The sequence below is a fragment of the Lepeophtheirus salmonis genome, chromosome 10 (assembly GCF_016086655.4).
Source record: "Lepeophtheirus salmonis chromosome 10, UVic_Lsal_1.4, whole genome shotgun sequence".
NCBI classification, from domain to species: Eukaryota; Metazoa; Arthropoda; class Copepoda; order Siphonostomatoida; family Caligidae; genus Lepeophtheirus; species Lepeophtheirus salmonis.
Window position 1 is genome coordinate 5,896,368 of NC_052140.2, and position 27,435 is coordinate 5,923,802.

At 30.5% G+C, this 27,435-nt stretch overlaps 2 protein-coding genes and 1 long non-coding RNA gene across 3 annotated transcripts; 2 read left to right on the top strand and 1 right to left on the bottom strand.

Moving 5' to 3' along the window:
- Positions 1 to 3,491: 3,491 nt before the first annotated feature.
- caz (FUS RNA binding protein cabeza) lies at positions 3,492 to 7,572 on the top strand. The gene is made up of 2 exons (XM_040720915.1): positions 3,492 to 3,652; positions 5,766 to 7,572. The coding sequence occupies exon 2, from the start codon at positions 5,815 to 5,817 to the stop codon at positions 7,153 to 7,155; it is 1,341 nt and encodes a 446-aa protein (XP_040576849.1). The 5' UTR covers positions 3,492 to 3,652; positions 5,766 to 5,814; the 3' UTR covers positions 7,156 to 7,572.
- Positions 7,573 to 13,887: 6,315 nt separating this feature from the next.
- LOC121125436 (uncharacterized) lies at positions 13,888 to 15,935 on the top strand. Its single transcript, XR_011782074.1, has 2 exons — positions 13,888 to 14,241; positions 14,531 to 15,935. It is a non-coding gene; the product is annotated as an uncharacterized lncRNA (long non-coding RNA).
- A 166-nt stretch (positions 15,936 to 16,101) lies between these two features.
- LOC121125286 (protein FRA10AC1 homolog) lies at positions 16,102 to 19,569 on the bottom strand. Its single transcript, XM_040720451.2, has 2 exons — positions 19,008 to 19,569; positions 16,102 to 18,454 (listed from the first exon to the last, which is right to left on the bottom strand). Exons 1-2 carry the CDS (start codon positions 19,435 to 19,437, stop codon positions 18,051 to 18,053), a joined length of 834 nt encoding a protein of 277 aa, XP_040576385.1. The 5' UTR covers positions 19,438 to 19,569; the 3' UTR covers positions 16,102 to 18,050.
- Between the last annotated feature and the right edge of the window lie 7,866 nt (positions 19,570 to 27,435).

Here is a 27,435-nt window from a genome sequence, read left to right on the forward strand (position 1 = left end):
CCTCTAAAGGTGTTGTGTCTTGACGAGGTTGAGGAGACACAAACTATTTAAACCAAGGAATCCAGGATGACCGAGAGAAATGAGGAGAGGAAATACGTGGAGGAATAAAACAAAGGTTGTCTAATAGGAACAATTATATTCTTATTAATACAATAACCTACACTGATACATACATTACAAAAGGTCTTGTTAATTAATTCAATTCATTGATATCTTCAAAACATATATTAGTTCGTATGATAGATAGCCTAGAGTACTAATGTAATCAGGGGCGTACTCAGGAAGAGAGGGAAAATTTGTGTTTTTGCTAGAAATTTTGTCCTTCAGACTAAAAAAAATTTACACGAAAATAGGGATAAATTTTTTTTTAAGGATTCCTCCTCTAAAAAAAGGTCATTAGACCAAATTACGGAGCAAAGCAAAAAATTTAATTTTTGGAATTTTTTCTAAAAAATTCCAAAAACCAAGCACCAAAAAAATAAAATATATATGTGTATAATCCTGCGGACAACACCCTTGGTAATGCATGAATAGAATAATATCAGGGCTTTCGGAATAGGAGACAAAAGGTTTTTCCAATAATCACTTTTTGAAGGTTAAAACTTTTAAAAAATCTATCTTCTAATTAAGTTAGGATGACAAAATTTCTGAAATGGAAGCCGGGTACATTTTCAATGAAAAACCATTAATTACTATCATCCATGATATAAAAAACAGGGACAAGTACTTCAGTGGTCAGAAGTTTTTTTTTGACTGGGGACTGGTCACCTTATTATAAGTCCCGCTTGCAAAATGTAATTTATCCTTTGCAAAGTTTTAAACCTTCCGACTCTCCTGAATATTATGTGAATACATTTAATTTACCGAAAATGATTAAATCCATAATTATTTTGGAAAACAAAACAATTTTAGAGCGTTTTTACTGATGTTATAAATTGATCATAATTGGTGACATTTTGGTCGCTCAAAGTTGATATTTGCAATACATAGAATGAAAAAAAAAAATACCAATAAATTTTCATGAAACTTAATAAAATGGCTTTAAGAATAATAAAAGATTTCACATTTGCAATTAATACTACGTAATGCTAATGATAAATACTGATATATAATCAAAGTAATATGTACTAAAAATCTCCCAAAATGGCAAAATTTGTTTTATATTTTTTTGATCGATTATGGACAATAAAAATAGGATAATTAGACAAAAATATCTTATTCTTTCCATTGTAATGGTTTATTTTTATTTACAATATGGAAATAAGATTGTATAACGATGTAATAACATATTTTTAATAGATATTAGAGTCAGATATATAATATAACTAGGCAATAGATTGAGAAAAAAATTTATAGACAGTAAGGTTTAAGTCCTTTTATTTGTTTGTCTAATTTTGTCATAAAATAGTTAACTATTTACCTTAATATAAATTAAATAAGAGTTCTCATTGTCATAGAAATTGGTTGTTTAGGCCATCAAAATGACCTACAACAACATTGCTGATGTCATGTCAAAACGTTCTATAATTAATGCATCAATGTATTTTTTTTAAATTCACAAATTTACATGTTTTTAGTTAAATAATAGATGAAATTGATAGCCTATATCTGAATTTACCATATGTAAATCCCATTACAATTTATATCAAACAAAATTGTATAGGATATTATTTTGAAAATCTAGCAAAATCGATCGAATTTTATCTTTAATTATAATTGTTTCTGAAGTGAAATCTCATTATAAATCAAAGTCTAGATAAATTCATAATTTGTATATATCGTATCTAAAATATTGAATAACTACGTTTTATGATAATTCAATTGTATATATCATGTATTTAATGAAGAAATATGAATGTTTTAATTAAAATAAATCAATTACTTAATTAAACTGACAAGTATGTATTACTTTTGCTTTTTGATAATGTTTCGCATTTATTAAATAAGAACCTTTATTATCTAGTATGACATTGATGCGCATAGTAACTATAAATTATAATATATCTATATGTGACCCGTCAACACAAAACAAGCTAGAATATTTTTTCATATATCTAAGTATTGATTAAATTTGTATTTTTCGACAAATAATCGTCAATTTCTATCCTCAAATTATTCTCACTAACCCTTTGTCGTTGCTGCAAATTGCATTTAAAGTAATACAAATTGATTGTCAAATTAAATAAAAAAAGAAAGATATATTTTATTTGAAACGGGCTAAATGGGAACTAAATGAAGTTTGATACAATATATATGAAGGCATCAAAACTAAGTTTACATTCTTATGTATCTTAACTCATCCCAGAAATTTGAATACAACGTCTATAATTATAGAATTAATAGAATTATAACTATACAATATTGGGCGGTGTGTATATCATAATTTATTATTTAAAAAAATCAATTAGACATTATGCCCTTTTTTTAAAAATTGTTCAAAATCGTTTTTTTTTTGTTAATTCAACATATATTATTTGAAAAAAAATAAATATTTAATATGAAAGTACGTTCAATTAACTTACATTAATTAAAGTAATTTATTCATTATCTAAAAAATTATGTACTTATATATTTTAATAACTCTTCTATAGAAACGATGGAATTTTATCTAAATTTTTATTATCAAAATTGAAGAAATTATCTCAAAAATATTTAAGTACATTTCATTAATTGCATTACTTGAGGAAAAAAAAATTATCACATTTTTGAAGGAAATATGATATTGCACTCCCAAAATGGAAATAAATGCTTTTGCTCTACTAAGCTAATTGATATTAATTATCAATCAAATAATGAGCATATAATTTTCTGAAGGTGTTAAATGCTATATGTATTCGACGATATTAAATCAATATCTTCAACGTGTACGTTTTTAAATGGGTTGTGATTAAAAGGGATTAATTATGACTCCATTTAAAACACTTTGAATAAAGAAACTAAGAAACATTCATAATTAATTAATAGTCATATAGTGATGATAACTGTTTGTAATGAACGACTTAATATGCAGCAATTTGCTTTATGTTATATTGGAATCCAAATACTATCTTATTATGACTTAGTTTACACCTTAAACAAAATAACTTATGTAGACAATGCTTGAGCAATATTTAAATAAGGCTGATTATTAGGTTAATTTAGCTTGGCGCATGATATTTGAGCTTTATACTTTAAAGATTATATTTATTCATCATTTTAAAATACGTATTTCATAAGTTGACGAATTATAAGAAGCATTAGAAAGTAGATAAACCCAGGTCGATAAATATATTATTTATTAAACAGTAACACATTTCAATCTTTCCTGCCTATATAATTAAGGCTGTATGAAGCTAAGGCGGGTATCTAGCAGGCTATCAAAGTTAAGAATGCAACGGTATTGGAGTTTACCTGCTTTGAATTTGTAGCGTAGACGTAGAGTAGATGGATTCGGTTCGAACTTACAGCCGTTGTATTCATACGACGGCCATTTTAAAATCCTTTCTTTTTTATTTTAATAGTTAGTTGAATCTCCCTCTTGCCTGTTCAAGGAGTAGCATTTTGCCATTGTGAATTTGAAAGAGGAGGAGAAAGTCGGCGTCTTCTTCCTGAAATCTAGATCATTGTTACTCGATCGTTGTTTGAGGTGCGTCTTTTTTGAGGATCTGGTCCAGTAAGTATCTTTTATTTTTTTTATGTATTTATTTTTTGGGAGGCTGGAATGAACTCGCATGATTATGGAAAAGCAAAACCATAGTTTTATTAAGAATGGGAATGTTTTAATTATCGAGAGGTGCTCTTTGGGTTGTCACCTCTATTGCTATGTTTGATTGTATCCCTTTAAATCCTATGGAATCTTTGTTAATCCGCCTTTTGAATGTAATTTTTAAGATGATAATAATGAATTGACGTGAGTCATGAACTATGGGACACAAGAAGGGGTATTTTGTACCCCAGTTCGGAGTGGATAAGAGTGAGAGGTGTATTGTATATCAAAGCCTACTCAAGGCCAAGGTGGCAACCCTCGAATCTACTCTACTTTTCATACTAAGAAACTAGGTTATTAATGAGTCTTAAGATGTTGAATAGCGTGCGAGGGAAAATGACGAATCACTTCATTTTTAAAAGGTTTCATTTTCAGAAGAGTGGGAAAAATGTTTTCACTGGCGTCATAACTTGTATTATAATTAAAGAAGACGCCATTTTGGGGGGCTCAATTTACTACACATTTTGTACTGTTTCAAATGTACCAATTTCTAATAAATCTGGATTAAACTCCCATGGCTTTAAGAACATAAAACACTTGTGGCCTACATTGAATACTCCTTGATGCCAATATAATGATAGTAATATATACGTAAAATTGTACTAATTATTTGGTTTTACATCTATTAGGAAGGATTAAAATAGGATAATCAGACATAAATATTTTATTTCCTTCGTAATAGCTAATTTTTATCTACAATATATAAATAAGATTGTTGAACGATCTATGAACATTTCTGAGTTAGTGCTTGATATCTTAAAACCACTTGAATAAATAACAAAGTAGCAATGAGCGTATGTAGCTATAGCACTCATTAAATAGTAAAATACATTTATGGAAGTAATTAAATGATAAGTCATCGACGTTTAACAAGTTCGGACGATACCGGATACTCCCGCTAGTATATAATTAAACTGGGCTACAGTTGGATCATTTTTTGATAAGACAGAAGGGTCCTTTTATTTATTCATCCCATTTTGACGTACAATAGTTCACTAATTTCTTAAATATTAATAAAAAAGGGGTTAAATTGTTTATAAAACTTGGTTGTTCAGGACCCCAAAATGGCCGACATCAACAATGCTGGCGTCATGTGAAAACGCTCTATAAAATGTATTACAATGAGTTAAAAGATCCATTATGTATCATCAATTAATTAATAAATACTCTAGGTGGTCGGTTAAAAATAATTATTATCTCTAATTATGTATGATTATAATTGGGTATATCTCACGAATTAAAGAGTCAACATTGGGTAAATTAAATATTCACACTTTTTTGTAAATATAAAATATCTCACTTCTACCAGTTAGACACCATGTGTTTATAATCTACGTTCAAATAGCATTACAATGATTGATTGTTTTGAGGGACTGGGGTGATGTTGATACAAAATGTATCCATTTTATATTGTTAAAATAGCGTTCAAATGTTGTATATACATATTAGGTTATTTCGTGATACATACAGATCTTGTAACTACTTTCTATATTTTATTAAGAACATTTTGCATTTTGAACTAATGTTTGTTTTTATACTACTATTACCATAGGCAAGGGAATTAGCATTTTGGACTCTTAATGATCATTTAAATAAATAAAAAAAAGGTTACTCTATATTATGCATAGTTTATATGGGCTAAGGTTTTGCTTCTCTTGTAGAAGATTATTGGGATTGAGTTGTTTGTGTTGAATCTAGGGGATATAGATTATGGGGAGTATATCTGATTTATTGAAGAGTTCATAATGGTTGATTATTTAATCATTCGCTATTCTAATTATGGGTTAATAATACTATCGAGTAATAATGATTTATCTATTAATAATGGAATAAATACTACTTTAGGGTTCCATGGTTGTTTCTTAAAATTTATATTAAGAAAAGAAGAGTTATTATTGAACTAAATAATAATGTATATAGCAGTTACTAGATTCAACACAAATTTTTTTTACATTAGTGTACAATTATTTATAAACATGATAGTGTATAATTTTATAGTTAAAAAAACATTCATCAACAGGGCTACGAATTCATTAGTGTAAGAGGAAAGAAAAAAGAAGGTATTAAATATGGCAAATTACGGTTATGGTGGTGGCGGTGCAGCACCTGCTGCAGCCCCGCCTTCTAGTGGTGGAGCAGGAGGTTTCGGTGCTCCCAATTCTGGTTATTCTCAGGGTATGCCACCACAAGGTGGTGGAGGGGGTTTTTCTGATCGGGGAGGTTACGGGCAATCATCGGGGGGAGGATTTAACGGGCCTCCACCAGGTCAAGGTTATGGCACTGGTGGTGGTGGAGGAGGAAACTATGGAACAGGAGGCTACGGAACCAGTGATGATGGCTATGGAAATGGTAATGGAGGCGGCTATGGATCTGGTGGAGGTGGCTACGGAAGTGGTTTTGGCCGTGGTCGCGGAAGTAGAGGAGGTGGTGGCGGCGGTGGCGGCCCACCTAGAAATGGCCCTCCCATGTCAGGAGGAGGAGGAGGTAGAGGCCGAGGTGGCTTCAATGGCGGGGGCCGTTCAGGAAGCATGGAAGGTGGATATGGCGATGACAAAGTTCAATCCGAAAATCAAATCTTCATTTCCGGCCTACCAAAGGATTTAGTTGAAGACGATATTGCACAATTTTTTGGTTCAATTGGTGTGATAAAGAACGACAAACGATCTGGAAAACAAAAAATATGGATATACAAGGACCAAAACGGTGAGCAAAAAGGAGAAGCCACTGTTACGTACGATGATCCATCTGCCGCACAAAGCGCCATTAGCTGGTTTGATGGCAAAGAATTCAATAACAACCCTATTAAAGTCCAAATGGCTATGATCAAAGCACCTCCTCCTGGTGGATATGGTACCAGAGGAGGCGGCGGCGGTGGTGGTCCCCCCCGTGGTAGAGGAGGCTTCGGAAGAGGAGGTCCTCGTGGGGGCGGCGGCCGCGGCGGTGGCGGAGGATTTGGTTTTGGAGGTGGCGATCGTGGAGGTAGCCGTGGCGGTGGTGGCCAAAGTCACGGTGGCAATGGTGATCGCGGTGGTCAACAAGCTAACTTTTCAAGTCGACCTGGTGATTGGACCTGTCCTAACGCAACTTGTGGAAATACCAACTTCGCATGGAGAAATGAATGCAATAAATGTAGAAGCGCTAAACCTGAAGGAGCAGGTGGCGGTGGTGGACCTCCAGGATACGGTGGAAGAGGTGGTGGCGGCTTTGGTGGAGGCCGCGGCGGTGGTGATAGAAGAGGCGGCGGCTTTGGTGGAGGCCGTGGCGGTGGTGATAGAAGAGGTGGCGGCGGTTTTGGAGGTAGAGGTAGAGGTGGTGGAGGACCAATGAGAGGAGACAGAGGTGGAGGCCCCATGAGACGTGGAGGCAGTGATAGAAGTAGTGGTGGTGGTGGAAGACATCAACCATATTAATTACTTACTAAACCAACCAATTTATTTCCTCTGCCAAACCCCTTCCCCCTTATTCCTAAATATCCCTGATCAGTTGAGCTAACCCCCTCACAAAGAATTTAAGCATTGCTTGCTTGAATATAGAGAAACATTTTGATTTAAGTTTTTTTAAAACTTATTTAGTGTGTGGAATTCAGTGTATTATTTCAACTGTACTTGTTGTGTATACGTGTAAATATGTCTAGAATTACAGGTTATATTGATACAATATAATTAATACTATTTTTATTAGAAATATCTTATTAATATTCGAAGAAAAAAAAGATCTCAGATTGTCAAGTATGTTTTCTTATTCATATTATACTTAATTTACTTTTATGTATCCAAACATTTTCTTGTCCACCATACTTAGATAATAAAAGGTATTACTGTTTTCAATTACCCGTATATCTGTGTATTTATCATCAATTTATAAGTCTGAATTCCGGGAAATATCAAAATACTGTAATATAACTACAACTTCAGTGTTAATGTCTTCAAAGCTCGAGGTATATGGTGTGCGTTGAATTCGGTCGGCCCGATAATACTTGAGGTATGTGTCATTTATCTGAGTAATATATTTATTATACTGCATAAAACTTTTCTAAATAAGGTAATATTATAAAAGTGGTCCTAAAACATAGTGATTCTTTTGTTAGTAACAAGTATTATTTATCATTCCATGTGCTTCTGTGTCTTAAAGGAAATCCTACACGCACACAATTCACTTAATTAATTTAATATTTAAAAAAAATCAATTATACCTTTTCCTACACTTATTAACCAATAATAAAGTTTGATATTCAAAATTACTGGTTTTTCTCTTTCAATCACTTAACATACTCACTTCTAAAAAAATATATACAGCAAATGTTTTATTTTATTTTAAATTAAAAAAATAGAAGCGCTATTTTCAGTGTAAATTAAAGTCTTCTTGAAGAAATAAAGGTAATTTCACACCTAGTATCATTTTATATGCTTAATTAATTTAAATAATTAGTAGCTTACTTATTCTTTAATTTTATAGGAACTGCTCAAACATTTCTATTTACAATCTTTCGTTTGTGTTTACACAAATAAATAATTACAATAATGCAGTGGAAGGTTTTAACTATGTTTAGTTGTAAATATTCAACGATATAAGTTAATTAAAGTCGTTTCAAATTTATAGTAGAAATATGTTTTCCGTCCAACAAGTTACAAGACTTAGTATAATTTTTATAATGTTAACAAAGTCGATAAATTTAAGTGTTCTAAAATCACAGGGATTAAACAATGAAGGCGATTTTTCCCGAATTATTGAGGTCAACCAACTTTCAACTACCTACAATTCCAAATATGAAGACATCATATTAATATAAATAAGTTGGGGGAAACTTTTTTTACAGGTAAAACAGACACTAAACGTACGTAATTATGAATCTTTTAATTATTTAATAATGTGTACCGTAAACATATCGAATACTCCCTTTACTGCGATATTTTGTCATATCTATAAATGAATTACTTAAAAAGTAAAGCCAAAAGGTAATTTTTTTATTCTACTTATTTGAAATTAGTTAGGATATCTTTATACCATGAAAAAATTGTTCTTTTCAATGTCTATTTATTATGGAATACTTAAAAAGCAAGTTGGCCCTTTAACGACGTTTTTTGCATACTTTATTTGTTATCAGTTTCTAATATCTCAAAGTACTCTATATACTCAAGATAACTTATTGTCTAATTTTCAAATACTTGACTAAGTTTTCCTATGTTAAGTGTGCTTTCAATAATTGAGGGACGCTGGAACAGTTATTTTTTATTATATCATTTTAAACATACTGTAACATATTTTGAAAAATATTTTCAATTCATTTATTTTATTAAAAGGTTATTTTAAAGGTTTTATTAAAACTTAAGTATAATATATAGTCACAATGTCCTTGGCCAAATGTGATATCTAGGCCAGTACATTACAAGATCTCTGAAGGTCACGAACGTAAGACGTCTGAAAATCAATTTTATAATTGATTATTAGAATACCAAAAATAGTTTCTACCCTTTGAAGTGAAATATTCATGTTACATTTTAATGACATTTATTGCTAATATACGTATATGAAAATTTATTTTCCGCTCTATACCACTAGTGTCGGGAGGGGAATAAACTGCCACATATTGGCTCAATAAGTAGTTATTAATTAATGCAGCCAAGAATCGCCTAAATTATTTATTTGGTGTATATCAGTTTAATAGAAACTTGAGTATAACAAAATTATACGTTAATTAAACGTAAAATTAAATGTTATCCTCCAACTAAAACTTAGTACAGGGTTTGTTCTCGTATTTTGAAAATAAACATTTAAGTGTGTTTTGTTAATGGTGCTATCCATTGAGTATAGTTTAATTTGGAAAAGCTTATTCTGTTTGGTGAAGGGGGCGAATAATAATATCCCTCTCAACACTTACTGATTTTTGTTAAATTAAATATGAAATAATAAAATCAGCTTTTGTTCGAGGGATCAGATTTATGTGAAAATGCCGTATTTTAACTATTAAGATGACATGATATGATTCATAATCCATTCTTCTTGATCATCCATTATCGGTACAAATCATTTCATTATCGTCTAAGAATAATTTTTTATTGCGGCTTTTAAAAATGTATTTTATCAAAATATCATAATTTCTTATATCTATTTTTCAGCTCCTACTAGTATCCATTAACACGCTAGAAAAACAATCAAAGGCCCAACTATGGCTGCTAATCTTTACCTCAATAAATATTTATTTGGATTAATGGGTCAAAGAGCATTCAACAACCATTGCAATAATAATGCTTATGAGCCATGGAGTGATCTCAACTTAAGATGAAGAGTACAAACAACGCATAGATGAAGTCGTATGATTGATTATGTTAATGGGTTTTTGAAGTGAAGAGCGTGTCATTTGGATGAAGACGTGTCTCTTTATTAGTCTTTAAATGACTTGATAGTGGACATAAGTGGTGTTTGTGCTATTGTTCATAACTTTATTGGTTTATAACTTTAAGAAGGGTTAGAAGCTTGTTGCATAAAATATTGTTAAAATAGTTATGTTTCGATTTTTAACCAACGTTATCGCCATCTTATAAAATACAAGCTTTTAATGCGAAGTAATTTTACGTAATCTTTGATTTTAATTTTTTATCTTAATAAATGTTTGATTTGTTAAATTCCTGTTTAACTTTTTTAATTATCATATAATTGGTATCGTTGCAGATAAGTTAAATTGATTATTACCAATATTTATCCGATATTTTTATTGTTAAATATCTTTTCTCTTAAGTTTGGAAAATAATTACGAAAAGGCTTTTTTCTCATGATTTTGAAAAAAAATATTCATAATCTATCAAGAAAAAATTGTACCTTTTAGTAGAAGTTAAATATCTAGGTTATTATCAAAATATTGTTGCTCCTTTTTTGTATTGATACACATTGAAAAAAGTGATGCATCATTTCTTGCCATAATTTTTAACTTCATTTGACGAATGTTAAATTATTATTTTGGACTTATGCATATTTTTTTTTTTTTTTTAATCTTCAATGTTAATTTTTTTTTAACCACATTTTTACAGCGACGTATTTGTCCAAGTAGGTAGCTAGTCTTCATTACATATGATTATCCATATCTATTAGACTTCGAATTATAGTTCAGTCCAAAAGGGACCTCTGGATGTTAAACTTTACCTGCTTTTTATCGTATATGTAAGAAGAACCATATGCAGGTAATGTGGTTCTAGAGGCTAATTTATGAAGTTATTGTTCTGGTCTAGATCACGATCCCTTCGAAGCAAATCGAGTAAAACTTTCATTCTCCATCAATTAAAGTATGCACAATTTTATTTTCTTGGTCGTTTTTCTTCAAGTCATCATCACGACCTTTTCAGAGTAATTGGATTAAAATGTTCTTATTATAAAAAAACGCGCAAATTTGTATTTTCCCTTTCTTTGTCTCGGATCATTCAAAGCAGTCTTGGTCTTGTTTTAGTCTCTGGTAAGGTGATCTTGACACTAATATATCCATAATTTATGTCTACAAGGATATAATTCTGCTTATCAGCCAGGGGCTGAGCAACAAGATGAGTGGGTACCCCTATTTCGAGAACTTGCAATTTTAATCAAAACTGGACATGTGAATTTATTAAAAAGTCCCTTAGACACTGGATAGGATTTTTAAAGAGAAGTCCTTGTAAATGAAGTCGGTGGATCCCCAGAAAGGACTCGAAGGACCCTTAAAAAAGGAGTGCACATGTTTATTATTTTGATTCTAAATTTTGAAAAACCATAAATGGACCGAATAGATAAAAAGTCATTATAACTAATTGACACAGATTCTTCATTAAATGAAGAACAAGCCATAGACCTCTGGCATGAAATTAACTTTTCTTTTATCTTTTTAATGCTAATTTCAAATCTCAAAACCATAATATTGCTCTCTATTACCCATTAAGTTTTAAAGGTAATCTCAAAAAAATAACTTTCAAGAGGCGTGATTTATCACATTTTTACATTGGCAGAGGGGGAAAGAAGTCCTTATACTGCAACTTCAAGTCAAGCATTTTAATATTCTTTGTTTACAAGTCCAAATCCTTGAATATTTACATTGAGTTCAGTTCAATTGCTCAGAAAAGGAATAACATATTTTAAATAGTACTTTATATGCAGTGAAAAAATTAAAATGACTTCGAGGACAAGTCGAGAGTCTTATATTCCGAGTTCAGGTCAATGATCAAGTATTTTATCCTATGATCAAGTCGAGTCTTACATCTTCGAAATATGGGCTCGAAAGTCAATTTCTAGTTTAAAACAATATTCATTCTTTTATAGATGAACGAGAAATTATGGCGATTATAAATTATAATGGATCTGTGGATTTAGCTGTGATTTGCAACTTTTACTCTTTGAGAAAGAGAAGATGTTAAGTAACGAATCTATAGCTTATATATTACCTGAGGTAGACAAAAAGATTCAAATAATAACTCCTGACTAAAAAGGGGAAAAATTGAAGACTAAGAGAATCTGTTTTGTCATTTTTAAAGTGTTTTAAACGGCAAACAAGATGGGATACTTCCTTCAAATAATATGTCTCCTGACAATATTACTAATTTTACATTTTCTCCATGAACAAATAGTGGTCCTACATACTTCAGTTTGTTCAAAAATACAACTGATCGAAGGCAAAGTTTTACTGAAGAAAATCTTGCCAAAATAATGATTTCTCGTTACAATAATGCTAAAAACAATCAATAAACAAAATTAAATATTAAGTTTTGGATTCTTCTTTGCAGCATTTACAAAATTGTATAGCAACTTAAGGTCAAAGATATTGCAGCTAAATCTTAGCTCTGTAGATCTGTTCTACTTTTTTATTAATTGCTTTCGCAGAGATAAATCCCAGTTTTATATGAAAATTTATAGTTAAAGCAAATAAATTATATGATTATTTTTCGTTTGAAGTTATAGATTGCTGATAATTTTCAGAGGGATTGGTTCTTAATTTTGTGAAGTACAACACCTCTGCTTAAAAAGTCCTTTTTCGATTCAAAAATTGTGCTCCTCATTGAATTTGATGTAACCCTACTCAATACAGATATTCGTCCTTAGCTTACATCATTTAAAAAAAATCATTGAGGTGTTTCTCAAGGGCCAACAATAAATTTCTCATTTCTATCGTATGAAAAAAAAAATACAATAGGTTTTGATTAACTAATTTTTCTGTCGTATATGATTTTAATTTGTGGTCCGTCAACATAAAAAAAAAATAAAGTAAAAGAGAAAATCCCAATTTATTTTTTTACTTCAATATGAGGTGTGTTCAAAAAGCTGGCATGTGAGCGATCAGGGAAAAAATTGTGATCAGAAATTCACTACGATATAACGATCAGGGCCATTTGCGATCCGACCAATTTAAATATGCAACTTCTTTAAACCTATATATATATATATACCTTTTTAACTTAAATAAACGATTTATAAGCCTTTTTCAAATTTATCTATTTACAATATTTTATTATAATAAAAAATATAATATATCTAGAAAATAACTAAAATATAATCTGCCATCGAATAGTAAAATATCTACATAAATCATTTCTCTTCTATCTCTTTATTGAACATTATCAAGAGCTGCTTCTCAAAGCTGTCATCTATCAGCTTCTGTTTAGTCCTCCTCAGGATCTGTTAGGCGTTGTAGAACAAACGATCGCTGCTGGCACTACTGGAAATCACAACATTGTATCTTTTAAATACCTATTTGGCCCTTCAGTAGGCCAAGATCCCTTCTAAACTTTCATAGTCATCAGCCAGGTATCTTTCCCCTTCCTGCTTGGCCTTTTTAGGACTTTAGTGAAGAAATTAATCTCTTTCTGCATATCCTGAGACAGCTGACTGGATGGTTGATTTTAAAATAAGGTGGTCTACTTTTCCTTGAGTCTCCTCAGTAAGAAAGGCTAAGTTGACTTGAGGGAGATCAGCTGATATGTCATTTTGTACAAATTGATCGGATCGCATTTTTTTTTTTTTTTTTGCTATTTCGGTTGCGATTAGCGATATAATATCGCAATTGATCGCCCATCAGAAAATCGGCCAGGAGGCCTACTATAAGGTGCTTAGGAACACCATTTTGCCATAGCTGTAGACCTACTATCCGGAGGGTAACTACGTGTTGACTCAGGATGGCGCCCTTCTCCCCCAAGTGCCAAAAGTTATGCGCATATAACATGTAGTAAAATTCACTCAAACAGAAAAAGAAATAATTTATCTTAAATATGTAGTCCTTCAAGAAAGATTAAAAAACTTAATTCTAACTTATCATGTTATTATTGATATTAAATAAATTATTTTGAGAATTTATGTAAGTTGTATTGTATTTCATTAAACAAAAAGAAAGAAATAAAGGGTAAAAATGAAATAATGGTGATATTCTTCTTCTATTTCATTCCGTTTCCTTCAATTTTCTTACTTCAGTACACGCAGTACAGTATGTCAAAAAAAGGGAAGGAAAATAATTGCAGCGGATTCCACTTAATATAGCTAGTATTTCCAAGGTAACTAGAAATAGAAGGTATGCCAATAATAACATTCAACGGACCACTCAAGGTGACTAGTCCATAGTCTGCTCCTTTTCAAAATGTTGTAACGTACCGACCGCTGGTGAAGCTATATAGTAGGATTGTTTTTGTGACGTCATAGCCGATGTGAAGAATTCATAACTATACGATAAATTATAGTATAATATTGATATTTAAATATTGTTTATGAATCGTTGTAATAATAATTAGTAATTACTACTATATTAAATTAATAAATTTTCCTAGTATACCTTTATTTATATAGTGACTGGCGATGGAGTCCCGAAACAAAACTTGGGTTTGTGCAGTTGCCATTTGTGGCTCACCTAATAATGTGGTTTACCACGATTTCCCTAAGGATTGCTTAAGGAGAAAGATTTGGGAAAGAGCCTGCCATCGAAAGGGTCGCCTTGGAAAGACGCCCAGGATTTGTGAAAATCATTTTGAGGAAAACAACTATGAGAGAGATTTAAGGAATGAACTTTTGGGCTTGCCTTTAAGAAGAAAATTAAAATCGGATGCTATTCCTACCAAAAATCTTGTACCAGGAGAAAAACCTCTGCCGACCCCAAACGAAAGGGAGCAAAGGGAAGCAAAGAAGAAAAGAATGGATTTTGTCGATTCTATTTTGAAGGCATATGAAGAAAACCCTCCAATTCCCAATTATTTTGCACCGACTGTTGCTCCTGATATTGTTGAGTTTAAATTTGTGGAAGCCTCCATTCAAACGCCCTTCAAACTAGATGACACATCGTCTTGTAGGAAAGTAAAAAAATATAACTCGTCCACTCAAACTTTTACAGCGAAACCGACCGATTCATACAACCAAGTGTGCGGATCCCAGACTTTAAAACAAAATTTGAACAAAATAGGAGAATCAAAATCATCGCGTTTAAAGATTAAGATGTTTAAACATGGTTTTGAACGATCGAGAGAGTCTGAAGAAGCTAGAAATCCACACCTTGAAGAAAATATACAACTCCAGTCAGAATATAGAGATCAAGAGTCTAAAGAAACAAAAAATCAATATCTTGAAGAAGACATACTATATCTAGATTCTAGTGTTTACGATAGCGATGAAACTCAAATTTGTCAAATTTTTGTGAAAGGACATCTGTGAGATGAACATAAAATATCATTAATCGATGATTGTTTGTCCTACAAATGAGATAACTTTATATTAACATTCATTGCTTTTTTGCTCTACAACTTATATTGGATAAATATTTCAATTAAGTATTAACCCTCTGTAAAATGTTGGAATTAAAGTTAAATATTATTAAAATATCCCGCTAAATAATAATTAATATTTGATAATTGATACTGATAAATTTAATAGAATGCGAGGAATAAAGTCAAGAGTCATTTAATATCTCAGTTTAGTTATTAAATCAAACTCCAACGAAATTCAAATCTATTTTTCAATTTTGTGAACTTATGTCATTTCATTATGTGTTGAATTAATTGAATACCAGAGGTATGACAACTTGACTTTTATGTCACAATCAAGAGCCTATTGATTTATTAGTTATTCTGTTTTCGAATTTGTGATTATTTTTAAAATATCTTAGATATAACTATCATATATGAAAAATCAATTCCACCTAACAGTGCAAAAAATGATTGAATTAAGGATTTATATGAAATACAAATATAAATATTATGTTGAATCCGCTTCATACTTGTCTAAAAAATAAAATTCTTATATATGCTGCTAGTAATTAATCAATAGTCATCAAAGAGCACAAAGTTACATTTGTTAGTAAGTGATAAAATATGTACGCTAAATAGGTTAAAGGTTAATTAGGTTAATTGAATAAAATAAAAGACTGAATGTGACATAAATAAAGTAAAATATTAGGTCTTATCAGAACATGAATATTATACATAAGCTACAATTATAAAATTTAAATTTGTAAAAAATAACATGGAAAAATATTTGAGTAAATGGGGGACAATTTATAAATATCAAATTATTTTTCATTTGCTTAGATTTATTTTCATTAATTAAAGACGGAAATTTCTTTATGAATTAGGACAAAAGAAGAGACCCGAGATACTTTATCCTCAACAAGCGATGCTCAAATTCCAATATCTACGGGAGTGATAATAGGATGAAAATTTCGCCCAAGAATAAAGCAGAAAGAAAGCAATGCCTTATTTGAGTGTAGAGTCGACTCTCTCCTTTGGTTTGAATCTATCCATCCATATTTAACAATGAATATATTCAACGGATGAAAACGTAGAGAAAGGAATTATTTCTCTATAGTTGAAACTATGAAGGTACCTTTTTACATTCAGAATAAGATAAAATGCTCTAGATGTGAAATGTAATAATAATTTGCTAATTAGGTACTACAACAATGATAAGTTATAATCATAAAACGTTTATGTTCTTCAAGAATTAGGACAAAAGGAAGATACTTCTAACATGATCATTCATCTCAAGAGATGATCTTAGTCTTATTCGGAACTACGTATTCCACGAGAGACCACGGGATGAAAAATCATCCGATAATGAGTTATAATGGTCTTAAGAAGAGTTTCGTTTTTCATCATTTTTCACCCTAAAAATGGAAATATGTCGAGTTGAGAAGAGGATACAGAATAAATAAAAACAATTTTATAATCATAAAATGCCTTTTAACATCAGTTTTATTCATCGTACTTCAATTTGGTGATTGGCTTAATGATGAAAAATGTCTCTCAACGATAATACTCCCGAATGACTATAATCTCAAATATTTCTGAAACCTGACGACCCAGAAAAAAACTGAGTTTTGGATTTGAAGCTAAAAGATAAAGTATATCCTTGGTTTGATTTTATTGGTAGAAATTTGGTGTTTCCCTGTGTAATTTAAAATCTTTATTTGATTTAAGGGACTTAATTGGCCCGATATGACCTTTCAAATAAAATTTATCATTCCTATATTTTGATTACTTAAAATTGTAATTTACAGAGCCTCCAAAGAAATAATAAGAATAATTTGATAATAGAAATTGGCGATAATTCGTATTAAAATACAAATACAATTTATTTTGAGAAAAACCATTTTAGCTTTTGTGTTGACAAGCCACATATTTCAATAATCACAGTAATTTTTACCTAATTTACTTTTGTCTTTCGTATTTTATTCAAAATCAAAGGTCAAAAATATAATTCAACTTGCAAAAATGGTCTTCAATCATTCCCTTGTTATCAAAATACGGAAAATCTAATTTTTTAGAACAAATTGATATCAAAATTTGGAAAATTGAACGAGAAAGTAAAGTTGTTTTGAAGCTTAAGGACCTTCTGATAAATTTCAGGGTTAATCATACATGTCCAGGTCATCCTATAGATATGAAACTTTACTATTTAATATAAACTTAAGATGCATATTAAAAATATTGAAATTCTGAGACAAGCGGCAGATTCATAGTATAATCAACATGTGTCTTATATCCCTTTTGTGTCCTAGTTTTTTTTTTTTCAAATAACAATGGTCTAGTGAAATATAAATGTTATAAAGTGTATATAAAATAAACAGCGAGTGATAGAGATTGTCCAAAATCAGAGTGTTTCACTTATCTTAGAATTCTGTAACTTCTTGAATTGTGTCATTCATTGTAAATGATGCTTAATAATTTTTTTTCTTTTACACCGATGCACAAGAGCTTGCGAATAATGAATTAGTTTGATTAATTCTGAATGAATGTATACTTTTTTTTGTATCAGTAGCGTAATAAATTATAAACAACATATTGTCTCCTTGATTTATACAAGTAACTGATATATGGAGGAGTCACATAAACAAGTCCTCAAGATATTCAGAAAAGTTATCCTCTCTCGACTTTTCTTTCTCAATCTCAGGAGCCTCTTTCCAAACATCCCCTTTCCCTGTATCTTCTTCTTTTTTCTCGTTCCCCTTGGATTTCTTTGCTTCTGACGTTGACTCTGAGTCGGGAGACGACTCTTCTTTCCTAGACCGGCGACGGGACTTGTGAGATCTTTTGTGCTTCCTTGACTTAGTGACTTCCTTCTTTTTATGACAGTAGTTTAATTTATAGGAACAATCAGGACATAGACGCACTTTGACAAGTGCGTTCTTTGATTCTTTTTTCTCTTCGTAGGCAAAATTGACTTCCCATGAGCGAAGTCCATCTCCTTCAGTGCATTTACGTGAAGCGCAGGAGAACTGTCCCTTCCCTGGAAATATAATATATAGATTATAACATCAAAAATATATCCCTCTATTGCTTAGTTTTATTATATATCTGACTCTAAGTTGTATTAAAAATATGTCATCACATCGTTATACTATCTTATTTCCATATTGTAGATACAAATGAACTATTACAATGGAAAGAATAAGAAATTTCTATTTAATTATCCTACTCTTTTTTTTTTGTCCCTGAACGATCAAAAACGAATTTTGACCAAATCTCAACCATTTTTGGGGATTTTTAGTACATATTCTTTCGATTATATACAAATATTAGTGTTTATCATTTTACAACAAGTAGTATTCAATGCAAGTTTTAAGTGTTTATGTATTTTTGATGTTATTAAATGAAGTTACATCCAGATTTATTGGATATTTGTTCATTTTATATAGTACAAATATCAACTTTGAGCCCCCAAGTCCCTTCCAATTATAACGCAATTAATGACAGCAGTGAAAACGCTCTGAATCATGATATGACATTGTGACAGTTCTAATAATGAGTAACTAAGGGAAATAACCAGTAGGGATTCAAACCTTGGACAACTTCCTTCTGCGTTCTCCATCGCATCGCAATTTCGTTCTTCAAATATCTACTTAAATCACAAATTGCATATTCTTTAAAGAGCCTATCCCAATATTTTTTAGCGAGAGCCAACTCCCAGGGAAGACTTTCCTCCGCCTCCTCAGACTCCTTCCAAATAAAGCGATGATGACTTTGTATGACATCCATATCCGTGACTGACTTCTTAGTGAATCCATCCCAGACAGAAGAGGAAGCGTAGTGGTCCACAAGTCTCTTGTGTCGATCGTAGAGGGACTCGTACTCTCGCGTATATTCGGGTCTGCCAATGTCATTCCTCGTACTCACTTCTCTCTTGCTTGCCTTCCAAATTGGAGAAGATCTTCGTTCTCTCTTCTTGTCCACCTCGGAGTCGTAGTTGGCAGAAAGATCCAAAGTGTTCATTTTAGCCTTATGTAAAATATTAATTCCTCATTAATTCTACTAGAATCAAGATCAAATATGAAATAATATTATTTTTATTAATGTTTATTTTCTTCTGGAAAAGCGTATTTTTGTAGAGGGCAGCACCTATTATATACAGAGTCATTAGAATGACGAGGAAAATTTATTGAAGCGTTCAGCTGATGAACGATAAACAAACATAAGGATCAAATCATTCAGTTATTATGTCAACATTAGCCTTTCAGTCATCAATAATATTTCTTAAAATCTTAATAAATTCATAATTAGTGATAAAATAACCTTCTAATTTTTACAAAAGGAGTTTGGTATTAGGTAAGTTTATCGTAGTGGATATCATTAGAACTTGATACATTCTTATTTTTTTATTCATAGAGTTTAATGCCTTCTTGCATTGCATTCAATTGTACTTCAAGAACGCCGGCTTTTTTTAGATCATTAGAGCACGATCTTGCTATTAAATTGAGGAAGAAATGTGAACTTAACCACAATTATGTGAAAATAAGCTTTTTTCAATAAGTATTTTCATAACTTTATAAAACAATCATATGTTTTGGCATCCTTGTTTGTTGTTACTCAATTTAATATTCCATATATATCAAACCATCTATTTTCAGATGTCCTAAAAATCCAGTGCTTCTAAAGCCGTCGCCAAGATTGGAAACAAATCAAATCGTCAAGGATATGTTTTAAGCACTTCAAGGACTCTGACATCATTAAGCACAAAATTAACTGCTCTCTTGTTAGTTGTTGATGGATCAGTGTCCCCCATTTTCGAATTTCCAATGCACTTAAAAAAAGTGGAGCCCCTTCGACGAATCTTAAAGTGAAGAACTTATGAAGAAGACAGTACTACAAAAATGAATTCTGATGATATGATTGAAAAAAGGTCAACTATAAATATATTCATTACTCATAAATGTACCCTACTTAGTACTATGGAACCCTCGGGGGTGATGAAAAAATAGAGCACAAAGAGACATCCGGAAATCAAGTTAGCAGTTATAGTTGATAGTTGCCATATCTTATTCAGTTTAAGAATCAATAATTTGAAAAATATCAATAATAGGGTGAAAGACTTAATTTTATTATTATTTAATATTTTGTACAATAAATGATACTTTATTGATTCCATGTTTATTTGTCTTTGATATTCTATATATATTTTATATATATAGAATAAGTATTTACGAGAACAAACGAGAATATTAGGAATTTATTAGAAAAAATCAATTATGAAAATGTTCTTCATAATGTTTTTATAGGTTTCATGCGATTCAAGGCGAATTTAAACACCAATCTTGGATATTCCTTTAAGAGATCACTCCTTCCTAAGAGTGAAAATTGTGATTGATGAATTATTATAACAATGAACTATTTCGCATTTTCCAGATTTCATATTTATGTATCTATGTATTATAAGTACTGTGTTTTACGTATTATAAATAGTCTCGTATTGTTTAAATAAATTAGAGTATAGTTAGAATACACATGATCTTATAAACAGTGTTACATTATCCCTCCACGTGAATTCTTCTCCTCATGTCTCTTGGTCATCCTGGATCTCTCCACCTTATAAATAAGTTTGTGTCTCTCCCTCGTCAAGACGCAACACACAACCTAGCTATATAATTAATAACTGGATTCACAATCAATGAGTTCTACCATGGACGTCTCGAGCATGGATAGCTCTAGATGTCCATGATTCTACAAATATCTGGAGTGAACCAAGGGCTAATCACTTAGCCTCATGTAGGGAGAGGTATTTTTTATGCTTAAAAATCAAATGGTAAAACCTAATTGACTTTGTACAATATTACTCGATTTTTATTTCAACAGCAATAGAAATTCTATTTTAAGTCACGTGCTACAATTAATATATCTTCCACCAAGACAACATTTTTAAACTGAAATAAAAATGTTTTTGATTAAAAAAAAACTTGCGTAGAGTATATTTTTCAGCCTAGAATTGCTACAGACATTACTTTGAACATTTTTTTACAAGACAATTACAAAAAAAAAAAATACCAAAAGTATAGTTTAGAACGAACATTTTATCTGTTAAGTTAGGAGTCATCCTTTTGATAAGGGATGTACAATATATATAACGTAAATCTTTAATAGAGAATTATAAAAGAGAAAGAGGATCGACGGGTTTAAAGATGATTAATTAATAATATTACATTAGATAGTATTGTGTCTGTGCCATTTTCATTTCATCACTGAAACTTAATATTAATTTTGCTTTATATAATAATAGCATAATTAGTGGCGTAGTTATAAAAATACATTATATCCGTGATAAATGTGAAAGGTAACTTATAAAATTACCTCTTTACATTCACACTAAGTTGTAGCTAGTTAAATTGTTTCACCTTCGCCAATCTTGCTTTGGTTAATAGAAATTATTAACCTTGGTTCTTACATTATTATTTGGCTATTTTCTTCTAATACACTTATAATTTTTTAAGGTAATAATAATTGAAATATTTGAATCGAAAATAAAATTTTAAGAAAGAAATCCGGAAAGTATTTTTGTCTGAAAATGTCCTTCATTATTTTGTTAAGCAATAATTGAATTACTATTATTTTACATTTAAAAACAACAAATCATTTTTGAAAAATTTAATAAAATAATTTCATATATTAAATCGTAGGCAAAATGGAGTTACGCCTATAAAAGATCACAAATTAAATAATTGAAGTGTTATTATTGAGTTTTTAAATGTATTTTTGGTTTATCATATGTTAAAAAATATATACAAAATACTGTGATGTGTACATTTCATACTTGATATGATGAATATCTTAGAATCAAACCTTCAAAAACACATAGTAAATATTCTATAAGGCAAAATTAATTCATAATATTCAGTGAAAAAATGAAAATAGCACGGACACAATACTGTCTACTATAATATTAATACTATTAATCAAGTAATCATCATTCAACCCTTCGAATTTAAAATTAGTATTTATATAATTTTTAATTATTTTAATTTATTGTATTTATCCGGAATTACAAATAATACATTTCTTAGCATAATTAATGTTATAACTCCATTTTTTATTTTCTCCAATGATTAATATTATTATAATATTCATCTAGGACGAACTGTATTATTATTTTTGGAGTTTAGGTGTCCGTTGATATTAATAAATCCTCGGCATATTTAGTGATGAATTCTAATATTGTTATACTTTCATTTGACTATGGTTTAAACTTTAATCTCTGATAATTATGTAGTATTGACTTTTAAAAAAACAGAGTTGTAGTAGGAACTTCAAATAAGAAATAATTATTATTCCAACTTAGTGTTTCTTTCAGATGGGAAACCAATAAATACAAAAAACAAAAAAAAAAACAGTAGTATGTTCCCTTCACTTCATGGATAATGATTATGAACACGAAAGTTTAATTACCAATCAACCTTTAAAACTTCGATTATTGAAAAGGATGCTATTCCTTCACAGTTCCCTTTCCAAGTTATTTGTCTAAAAAAGCCATTAAATGTAGAAATACAGAAAAAATAATAGCAGCTAATAGAAGGAAGTCAGAAAATCAAAAAATTAATCATATGAACCAGGAATTGATAAATTCCGATAATGTTTATACCTTGGATGACTTAAAAAAAATAAAAAAAAAAAAGTACAATATTCCACCAAGTGTACTTCTTATTTCCAAAGATACTTCATTAACGTACTCCCTTATTGAGAAACCAAGTTGAGGTAGTTCAATTATTTTTTGATATCTAATAGAAGCATAAGTAAAAACTTTTTTTAAGAGCTCCAACTATTGTCTTTTGAAATGTATCAGGAAAAGAAACTACTACCTTTATCCGTAGTCCACCATAAAGTGCCTTTTAAAAAAATCAATACCTGTTGCGAAGTATTGAATATTCTAGCATCTCTGAAGGGTCTTGAAAAAATTCCAATTATAATCCAATTAAATACATTGAAAAAACAAGTTGAAGCTATTTTGAAGATTCTTTCAGATGTTGAGGATGATATTGCTAAGTCAATCAGTTTTCTTATTGAACAGTCTCTTTCGGTATTAAAACCTAAAAGAGGAATGTTTTCCTCTTTTCCCTTACACGTTTGACTGTTCCTTCTGTATAGGAAAATATTTCACCCGCTTTATATGAATTCATCTTTAAAGAAGGCCTTCTTATATTACTAACGCTACGTTATTTGAAGAATTTATCATCTAATTTGAATTTTAAGTCAGTGACAGAGTTATAATATCATATAAATATCTATCAGGCAGATTCAAATCAATACAAGATAAAGATAATAAAGTATCCATCCTCATTGATGAAGTGCATGTCATGCAAAAAGTTGAATATTCAAAGTGGAAAATTACAGGGCTATAAAACATGAGGTCTACAAAAACATTGTTGTGTTTTTTAATTAATAGTATTTCTGGGACATTCAAAAATACCGCTGCTATTATTCGTGTTTCAACCATAATTTCTGATTTAATACATTCGTCATTTCTTTCTGTTCTGAGAATGCGTGTGTTTCATTGGATTCAACGTCGTAGCAGTAATAACGGATGGACACTTTAGCAATAAAAGAATTCTTAAAAAAATGTTGAATAATGATGACCATTATAGTGATAATCCATACTCCCCCGGAAATGGAATTTATTTACTGTTTGATATGGTTCATATTTTAATGAATATATATAATAATCAACTCAATCGCCAAATATTTGATTTTCCACCATTTGATGGAGCTTCAATGTCAGTGAATTTCAATCATATTCGTGATTTATATGGAAACGAAAATCTCTACCCAGTGAAACATGCACACAAATTAACTGATAAAGTAATTAATCCATGAACCAGTGACGACGTTATTGTTTTCAATAAATTTTATAGTGATTATTGATTTGTTTAATTGTCTCTTGTTGGAAAAGAATGGGATGGAGATGTTCTGCCCCAGGATGTTGACTGGTGTATGACGGTACCCCAAAATCCTGAAATTATTTAGATCAAATTTTCTGGTTTTAATATACCCACTAATCCTTATTTTCAGCCATGCCGGGAAAGTGCAATATCAAGATCAATCACGGATCTTAAAACCAAAAAAAAAAAAATTTAGACAATAACAGAAAATTCAAGGATATGTTGCCTACACTTTAAAGAGGAAAAGTGCATTACTAATTCCGTTTACAAGCGACATGGCAAAGGCCGGGAGTATAGAGGGCAACCTCGTAGTCGGTAAAGCAGCTTACATTTTAGTAATTGGTTTATTATTTATTAATTTATGACTTGCAGACGCTTGAAAAATGATGCTGTCCCCTCAGTTTGGACAAAGCAAAGCAATACCATTATGAAGCCTTTCCTTCTCATTACCACCACCAAGGCCAACTTCAAAACCCAAGTGATTCTTTTCTCCAATGCCGTAGTTGAACCTTATCACCTATCATCACAGATGGTTATTTATCAGATTCCTCATTTCAATTTAATGAACATGAAACTAATTTTTTGAAATCGGTTCGAACTTGAACATCATATGTTATGACGTGTTTCCCGTCTTTAAAATGAACGCGGTATCTTCTTACTACTTATTTACTTAGATGATAGGTTGAACGGTTTTTACCATAAAGAAAAACTAGAACTAACCTTACGAAATATCCTCATAGTATGTTTTTTGAGTGACAACTGCCTATGAATGAATCAGCCTTTAGACTGTCAGCCACATTCTGGAGTGTACTTTTACAGTCAAGTCTCCACAATGTAGAGACGTCCGTGTTTTTGGAGAGGAGTAGCTCAACCATTCAACTGTCATTAAGTTTTATTAAATTAGCTGTGAGCACCCCTGAGAGGGCTGGAAAAGAAGTTAACACAAGTCATAGTCCGTAAATAGTAGACTAAAAACATTTGCTGGAATTACTTCGAAGTTGATTCGAAAGTATTCTTAGTCCAACAAAAACTGTTTATCATAACCATAATCTTAAGTTCCCATACTATGTTGTATAGCGAAGAATGGTTACAATATTAATCCTTTTTCATACTTAGTTTTTAACAAGGTTGAATGGCTTACCAAATGTTCAACTTTGAAGAAAATGATCAAGTCCGGAATCATTTGCTTCCTAAAATGACATTTCTCTCAAAAAAGGTATGGGAATAGTTAACGATATGGATCTTCGATATTACAATATTAAATCGCTATGTTCTCTAAATATTGAAATCATATTAACCTCTTAATTACAAAATTGTTATTACCAAGAATCGCATTCAATAATATGTAGGACATCAAAGAACAATTCTTTTGTCATCATCAAGACCAAAAAAAGACAACCAAACTGTTTAAAATTATGATTGTGTTAGAAATTTTGGAAGTTGGATTAAAAATTAAATAAAAGGGATGCAAAATTTAAAAATAACCTATCAAGTGAATTTGATAAGTTGTAGACTTCCTTAATTTAAGAAGTATCCTTTATGGGTGCCCACACTGTTAGATCTAGGAGGCTGAAACTTTCCATGGATGCCTCTTTTGAACCTGGTCGGGATATTTTATTCTCAACACAAAACAAAAAAAAAAAACTGCTTTTGAGCTCAAAGAGACTAGATTTATAATTTATACATCAAAAAGGTTTAAAAAAAAAAAAAAAAAAAAATTATACAAATAAGGACGTTTTCTAAATTTATTCCAAATCAAAATCAAAACACAAAAAAGAAATTAGAGAAAATTGCAGTTTTGGTTTTTCAGGTGCAAAAAAAAAAAAAAAAAAAAAAAATGGTTTTTCCAATAAATATTGGATTACTAGATAGAAAAATGTTTTTAGAAATTTGTATGGAAATTCGCTTGCATATATATGACACATAAAAATAGATGTTTAACTGAAATATCTGCTATTTTCTGATTAATTTTTCATTTTTTTTCAATTGTTTTCTCTTTTTTTCATCATACGTCAATTTTCAATTTTTAAAAAGAAATGCCTCAAAAGGATTCATTTTGTAAATAAAATTTTAGACTTTAACATTACAAAATAATATTATCAATTTCCAGAATATTTTATTACATATTTTTGCAATATTTGCAAAAAGGAATCAGTAATCGAGTGTTATTTTTTCGACAACATTATCCTTAATAACTTTTTTTTTTGAAAGTATGAAAAAAATCTTGTGTTTTTCTTTACAATCCCAATAAATGCTATGGAATACTTTTTTTGAAAAATTATTGCAAAACAGTTTATGGAATGTTCTTCGCGAATTTCAATTTCCTAAGTTTTTGACTAAATAAAAGATGGACTTCTCATCGAGACAATTTTTTATGCATATATGTTGATATGTTATTTGAAGTTTATACCACAATTTTTTTTTTAAATTCATAAGAATATATTTTGTATATTATACAGGCGCTATATTATAATGCTCTCCTGCACTGAAGGGGTCTAAACATTAAGAAAAAATAATATTAAACCATTGTCAATGTGATTTGCTACTCCATCCTTGGCTGAGCAACGCCGGGTAATCCCTTGCTTGATATATATGTATAAGCAAATGTGAAAATCCATCCAGTGGAGAATGGGCATATTAAAAAATTAAAGAAACATCGAAAATCAACATGGTAACCCCTAACAATTTGAAGGATGTTTTGGAGGAGAGAAAGAATAATGCTCATGATGTTTCATTAGATCAGCTGTGACAAGAGAGGAAGGAGAAAAGGATATAAACAATGACATTTCCTAGTATTACTCCGATGTCAATCCCCAATTCTACTCTGAGTCCAACAAGGACTTACAATTATAACTTGTCAACAAAACCTCAGGGCTACACTCCGTCATTTATGACACACACAAATGTTCAATCCGGTTTCGAATATAATTGAATCTATTTAGGGAAAGATGTCCACTAATCTAGAATAAAATAATAATAATTGCAACTGCTAAGAGAAATAGGATTCCTTCTTTAATCTACCAATTACAAATTAGAGAGCCAGCTAAAAAATAAACCGGATTTATATCAT

Excerpts from the sequence above, each read along its gene's own strand:
- caz (XM_040720915.1), top strand. The coding sequence starts at position 5,815 with ATGGCAAATTACGGTTATGGTGGTGGCGGTGCAGCACCTGCTGCAGCC.
- LOC121125286 (XM_040720451.2), bottom strand. The coding sequence starts at position 19,437 with ATGAACACTTTGGATCTTTCTGCCAACTACGACTCCGAGGTGGACAAG. Across the intron at positions 18,455-19,007 it reads GCAGAAGGAAGTTGTCCAAG|GGAAGGGACAGTTCTCCTGC; the intron begins GTTTGAATCCCT and ends TTATATTTCCAG.